The sequence below is a fragment of the Etheostoma spectabile genome, chromosome 13 (genome assembly GCF_008692095.1).
Source record: "Etheostoma spectabile isolate EspeVRDwgs_2016 chromosome 13, UIUC_Espe_1.0, whole genome shotgun sequence".
NCBI lineage: Eukaryota > Metazoa > Chordata > Actinopteri > Perciformes > Percidae > Etheostoma > Etheostoma spectabile.
In genome coordinates, this window is record NC_045745.1 from 23199010 (window position 1) to 23206211 (window position 7202).

Genomic DNA, 7202 nt, shown 5'->3' on the forward strand with positions numbered 1-7202 from the left:
ATATTATCATAAAGAAATTTAGGAATCCCAGTATTAATGATTCCATGAAATGCTTGACCTCCAACCAAGCAAGACGTTCATGCATCTCTGCAACCGTAGTTCTCGAAGAACAGCCAAGAACCAGTCTTGCAGCCTTATTTTGTGCAACTTGTAATTTTTTTAAATGACTGCTTGATGCCGCAGATCATACAACAGAACAATAATCCAAATGACACAAAACCAATGAACAAACAACACGCCTAAACAACTGTAATTTTAAAAACTGTGCACATTTACGAACAACTGCCACCGCTCTACCCATTTTAGTTACAACATTGTTAATATGATCCGACCATGACAATGTGGAATCAAGCCAAAGTCCCAAAAGCTTCACCTTTTTTACTTGCTGTACATAGGGGGTGTCCGGAAAAACCTAGCCTACGGGATATTTTTAAAGTGTTTTGGGCCAGCCCAGTGTTAATTGAAAAAACAATTGGCCGCCAATCTAGGCCTACCCCTTTTATGGGCCGGTTCCATAGACTGTATATATTTTAACAGTCAATGGCTGGTTCATGGGCCAGACAAAAAAACAAAAAACAAAAAAAAAAGGTTTCGGCGGATGGCCCAAAAAGAACGTCTTTGGCAGTGTCCCTTTAAAACGTTAAAAAAGGTTAAGTGCCTGAATCACAGTAGCCTAATTGATGTAGCCTATGTATTGCAAGAAACTCACCTTTGGTACATCACGTTTGTTAGGGTGTTCTTGCACTTACTTGCCAAAACGACCCTCCAAAAGATAAACACTCTGGGATGCTCCATTTCTCTCCCCAGAGCTATAATAGCATGAAATGTTCATTCTGAGCAACTGTCTCATTGCTCAACTATTGCAAAGCCAAAGACCATCCCAGCGGCATGACCATGTCACTCAAAACAGTGCTGCTGCTATGGGCATTTTTGCAAGCTAAAGTCATGTCATCTGAGACATTTAATTGGGCCCGGGCCGCCACAGGGGGAGAGCGGACGGCATTCCTCCACTGCCTGCGCCCTGTTGTGTTGCTCTTTGCCGCGTGGCTGCAGTCCATGGATAACATGTCCATGCCCCCGCAAACTTGAGCTGCTGGAGACCCTTTGACTGACACCATTGTGGTGGACGCCTTGACTATGTTGTAAAACTTTTTCATACAAAACAAAATAGTTGGAGTCTCAAGAGGGAAGTGGAGGTCAGCTTTTGGATCAATAATTGTGCCATGCAACGGCTGAGAGACAATTTGTGCTTTTTCTGAAGAGACCTCAGCGGTGGTCCGACGGGGATCAGACAACAATCAACATTGAGGACGTACACTGCTACCTGACTTTAAACTTTGTTATACGGAATTTCCTGGGTCGGGCTCTTGCTGCTTCAGGTAACAATGCCCTGTTGGCCCAGATGGGTCATTTTCAGCAAGAGATTGCACATATGTAGGCTATGTAATAAACTCCATCATTATAGATTGTATAGTCTACAATATGAGCACTATTAGGCTACTCCAGCTAATACTGTCATCCTTCGACAATATCAGTAGAAATGTTATGATTCTTCAAAATTTTAACTTTTAACCCTTTTCTAACAACTGAGAAAGACAATTGTAAAAGTGCTTATTTGCTTGTGTAGAAGGTCATTGCGGTATGTTATATGTGAGACAGAGGCTTTACCGGGGTTAAAGGAGGCGAATGCCCTGATATAAAAAGCCTATACCTACATTGGTGAGGGGTATGCAAAACCCAGACCTCAGAGCCAGTCTGTCAAAGATCCCTAATTATTTACAGTAATCCCACTGCAACTCTAAATGCATGATGAAACTGGTGGCTATGTGTGTGTGTGTGTGTGTGTGTTTGTGTGTGTGTGTGTGTGTGTGTTTTCATAAGGTCTGCCATACTTTCCTAGGTTTGGATTGATCACATGCTTTATCAAAGCATGCTTTCATTCCGACTGAACACAACACCTGCTGAGTTCAGTATTAAGTTTAGTCTGGTTAACATTACAATATTGTAGGTTGAAATAAAAAAAAAAAAAATGGTTTTCTTAGCTTTCCATGTCAGTTTTCATACCACATGCAGATAAAATTAAGGCTGATACTATAATTACTCCGTTGATTTATTGTTTGGTCTATAAATAAAATAGTGAGAAAATGCCCTTCATACGGTGGCCTCTTCAAATTGCTTGTTCGGTCCAAAAGATTTACAACTTACAGTCACATAAAATGGAGGAATGCAGGAAGTTATCAAATTTAAGAAGCTAAATGTCTTACATTATTACGCTGTCTGTATTGAGCTGTCAGTTTTCAGTTGATCAACTAATTGTTTCATTATCACATCATCACTCTTCTTTCATTAGACCCCTTTGATTGTGCTAACAGCTCTGTTTTGTGCCTGTGGCCTCATGAAGGGATAAATGATCACCTCAACCAGAAGAGTGTCTCCTGATAAATCTGAAGTTAGAATCGCCTTCAGCCTTGAGGACACATCAGGTAAACACACTCACACACACAGTTTTAAAATTGGTAGAAAAAGGCACTTAATTTGAGAGAAACTGTAATCAATTCCTTTGGGGGTAATTCAAAATAAATTAAGTGCACACAAAGACGTGCACGCACACACACACAAACATGCCACAGTCATCCACACACAACATGTTCTCACCTCACACACACACACACACATACACACACACACACACACACACACAAACTTTTGTCACAGCATTTGAAAAAATGATGGTAACAAACTATTTTGACTTCAGTTACACCTATAGTATTATTCATTTGATCATTTAACACCTGACATTGCGTGGAGCTCTACTCTCACTGCATTTCCAGTATGTGTGGAACACATGCACGGCATTCCTCCCTCCAAAACAGACCAGGAACAATCTGCCCCAAGCAGCCCCCCCCCTTACACCCTAACACTTTAACTGTGCTCAGTCTCCTACGATGTAGCCAAGCCATGTTCTCCCTCTATTTCAGTAGGACCACAGCATTTAAAAACCAACCACACATGCATGTGTGCAGCTGTGCGCTTGCAAAACGCACATGTACAAGCAATTCCAAAACCTTTTATGTTATCAGCATTGTATGGTTCTTTAATCTTTAATCAAAACTCAAAGGTGTACCCTACCTATGGTGCAAGGTACTGTCTGTCAGGATGTTTTACTGCAGTGGGGCCAGGCACTGGGACAGCAGCTGCGGCTATGCAATGGCAGAGTCAGGTTTCCTCTCTAATACTAACAGTGTCGCGCTGCCTGATTCACTGTTCAGCTTTTAGAACACTGGCCTATATTTATAAGCAGTTAACACTTCCAGTCCTACTCCGCCCATCTCTGATCCCCCTTGTCTTTCTCTTAGGAAGTGAGCTGAAGGGCTATAGCAGGAACGACACTCAAATCCCACTCTGAGCAATGATTCATTGAACTCCATGACATTCTGTCATTCGCACAATGGCAACATGTCCTCTTACTGAATTGCCTTTTCATTTTTTTTCAATCATTCATATTGCTGTTCTTTTGTTTGTAGCTTGCTTTTTCTTTCAACCTCAACCATCTATGTACATGGATTCAGTTAAGTTTCACTTCACTTTCCAGTGAGTTTTGTTTTTGTCTAGTTGTGCACTGGTTCATTTTTTGATAAATGTTAAGGATGAAAGTAACTGCACAGGGCCTGCTTTATTTGCATGCTCACATGCCTTGTTTTAGTTTTAGCTGTAGCTTCCAGAGCTGTTCAGGCACAATCTGACCCTACCCTCCTAATTCAGATTTTGGATATTCCCTAGACGATCATGTTGTTGCCTCTTTGAACTTGTGTTTCTCAGCAGGGGGACTAAGACCTGTGCTCCGTCTGGTGAGCATGCTCTAGGGCTTTCATGACTTCATACCAGACATAGTTATAACCCCACACTGTGTCAATTACAGCATGAGAACTGTATTTATTCCACATCATAATTGGCCCCATGGCTGCAAGCTGGCCCACTGATACTTCTGCTTTTAGAAGGTTGCATCATCACAGGATTCTCCACATGTGTTCCACAACTCCAGGGGGACATTACTGGCGAAGCAGAGGCTGGTGTAGACAACCTGTCGGTTTCTGTCTGTCTGACTGTCTGTCTGCCTGTCTGTCCATACATTTGGCCTGTCTGTTCTTTCTGTCCACTGTGTTTGTCTGTTTGTGTTCTCAACCTGCATGTCTTTCAGTGTGACAGCTCATTACTGCTGTACAGTAAGAGGACATGGCTCATTTATAAGTGTAGCACTGTGTTGCTATGTTGTGGCGTCATACTGTATAAGAGGCCCCTATTGTGTTTCATTTTGGTCCATTTTATGAGGTGGAGAAAGGCATTAACTCAACTGCCTGTAGGACAAGTCCCTTGGCTGTACATCAAGAACATGCAGCAATGTTATAACAAAAATGTTTTAACTAAGAAGACACTATGCACTGTGTTGATTTATCAAATTAAGATGAGATTACTTTTTAAATGGGACTTTTCATCAGACAATTGAAGCTTGGAGATAATCTATCACAATAAACATTTCATTTTTATTTTTTAATGAGAAAGCAGAAACCTTATTCATTAACTACATAATCCACATTTAAAGTAATAATTATATTAATAATTAACAATAATCCTATCACAGAGTACTTAGATGAAAGGAATGAAATCCATCAGAAAATGTGTGGTGGAAAGTATAATAATTAAGTAGTTTTCCTCAAGTATTGTACTTACAGTTTTGAGATACTTACTTTACTGAAGTATTTTTGTATTTTGCTACTTTATACTTCACTGCATTTATCTGTAAAGTAGTTACTAGAAATGCTAAGCTTTTATACAAAACAATGATGATCATCTGATGCACCAGATGTATTGTACTGCAGGATACATGCTGTATTTTTGGGAAAATGGTCAGCAGTAAAGCATACGCAATTTGTAGTAATGCAAAATCATTAAAATAGTAAGTTAATTCATGTATCATTAACCAATATACTATATTCTGTTTTGATATGTCAGTATATGTCAATCATTATACTGATTATTCAAGTCTGAACATTGTGTTCTTTTTCATTAGATGCAAAAGATGTGGAGGACGTCCCTCAGACTTTCCCGGATCTTGAACAGCGACTACAGGTATAGAGTATTACTATACTAGTACATACTACATTATATCGTATAGTCACATTGCACACACATTGCACACACAGTATTCTTGGCAGAGAAGCAAAAGGGGGGAGAGGCAGAGTATAGAAGATATGGCAATGATTTCAAATCCACAGTGAAAATAGCATTTTGTGCCTTTTAAAGGAAAACCTCAAATCCTGCTCTGCACTTTAATGCTATAAACATTTAGAATTTCATGTCTGGCTCTGTTTTGTAGCTTAATACTGTATTTTTTGGATGGATTGTCAAACAATGCAATGTCAATAAATTATCTCTATATCTTACTGTCTAACTAAGTCACAACTGAAGGCCAGGCCAGAGATACCATTGTTAATCTAGTAAAACAAAGTGGAATGTTCCTCTGAAGCTCTATTCTGTTTGGGTTAGTAGCATTCGTGTCTGTACTGCGAGAGAAGCTTGGATTTAGTTTATCAACCCTGTAGATCAATGTCTTCACACTGTGGGCTCAATCTGCTATTAGTGTTGTCATTGAATTATCCTTCCAGTGCCAGTGCAAGGGTCACATACATGCTAGAGTATCAAATGAAAACAGTAGTTGCAGGCCAATGAATGATAGCTGTCATTTGCTATACTACAGGTTGTTCCTATGTTTTTCTTAGATACATATAATTAGCATAATATCAACATTCATATTCAATTTCTAGAACGGTAAATGTTTTTGTTTTTTGTGACCTCGACATGATTTAACCATGCAGCAGTCAGACATGTTCCCATAGCGCCATACAGTCTCCCTTTGTGAAATAAAGCAATTATTGGTTTCATACAAGTTATATAAAGACAAGGTAGTTTAGCTTTCACTTGTTGTCCTCAAGCACAGCAAACTCATGTTTCCCCAGTAGTGAATTTAATGGATATTCTTTCATTACTTTAGGAGAAAACCTTTCTTGGATCAAAGCATGTGACAGCGGTGCTACTGGGGCAATGTGGGAAATCTTAGAGGGTCACCAAAAATAATAAGAATTAGCCTTTTAGCAGCCATTTAGCATAAGGTTTAATAGTAAACAATGCCAGCAAAAAGGGAAGTTGCTTTGAAGCATTTTCTTTTATTATATGATATATTTATTATATAGTCTAATCTTTTTTGTTTCGCCTAGTCATAAACTAATACATCTCTCTGATGTCACATATCTCTCTCTGACCTCTTGCAGCCAGTGCCTCCCTGTGTGTCTCTGAGAGAAAGTGTTCAGGTGTACAAGGAGCACTGCAGGATGGCAAGAGAGTTCCACCAGGTCAAACATGAGATCGCCGTGCTTCAGGACCGCAAGTGAGTCCCTGTAAATGCCTTTTTTTTCACTAAACGGGAGCTCTTGTGGTCAGAAGGTTGTTTCTTTAAATCACGTCCGGTGTCACTGCTTGGGCTAGAAGAAAACACATCTAGTCTTACTGTATATACTGGTGGCTTTGCCTGTCGTCTTCTTGGCATATTGAAACATTTAAATATCCACTGTTAAGTCCCACTGATTCAGGGAGAACAAATAAGATTGAGTTATAATAATCATAATAATAATGTATTGTAATATAGGTTGTTTAAATGTTTGGAACATAAATCCAAATTTAGGAATTAAGTTCCCTAATGAAACACAACCCTTAAACACTTTTCTGGATCGAAATGTCCACCAGATGGCACATGTTAAAAGCTTTTATTCAGCAGCACATAATCTACTGAGACCGTTTTCATTAAGATGAACAGCTGGTAATGTATGACTTTAATTTCAGATGCATTTTCTTTACAAGGCAACTTTTGTAATTACTTTTGGATCAGAAACAAAATCCAGCATGTGTGTTGTATACAGGGATGTGAAGGTTTGACTGTACACTGGGTTTCTGGGTTAAATTGGGCATTGTATTTGGGAAAACTAGCACCTTTGCTGGGGTGGATATTACACTAACTGCAACCCTTGCCAGGTGTAATTGAGTGAGAGCTGCTGTATGCTTTAATGCACATATGTACTGTGTATGCTTGCTGCAGATAAACAGCCGTCTATAATAACACACACACACACACACACACACACACACACACA

The 7202-nt window shown here is 39.5% G+C and overlaps 1 protein-coding gene across 2 annotated transcripts in view; it reads left to right on the forward strand.

The window, feature by feature from the left end:
* The first annotated feature begins 763 nt into the window (after window positions 1–763).
* Window positions 764–7202, forward strand: part of map3k7cl (map3k7 C-terminal like) — an 11761-nt gene continuing 5322 nt past the window's right edge. The window contains exons 1-4 of one of the 2 annotated variants that reach the window (XM_032533259.1): window positions 764–1379; window positions 2373–2483; window positions 5069–5127; window positions 6327–6442. In XM_032533259.1, the coding sequence (XP_032389150.1) occupies window positions 2408–2483; window positions 5069–5127; window positions 6327–6442 (251 nt within the window). In that variant the 5' untranslated portion in view covers window positions 764–1379; window positions 2373–2407. The remainder of the gene's footprint in view (window positions 1380–2372; window positions 2484–5068; window positions 5128–6326; window positions 6443–7202) is intronic. The other variant, XM_032533258.1, reaches the window with a different exon arrangement.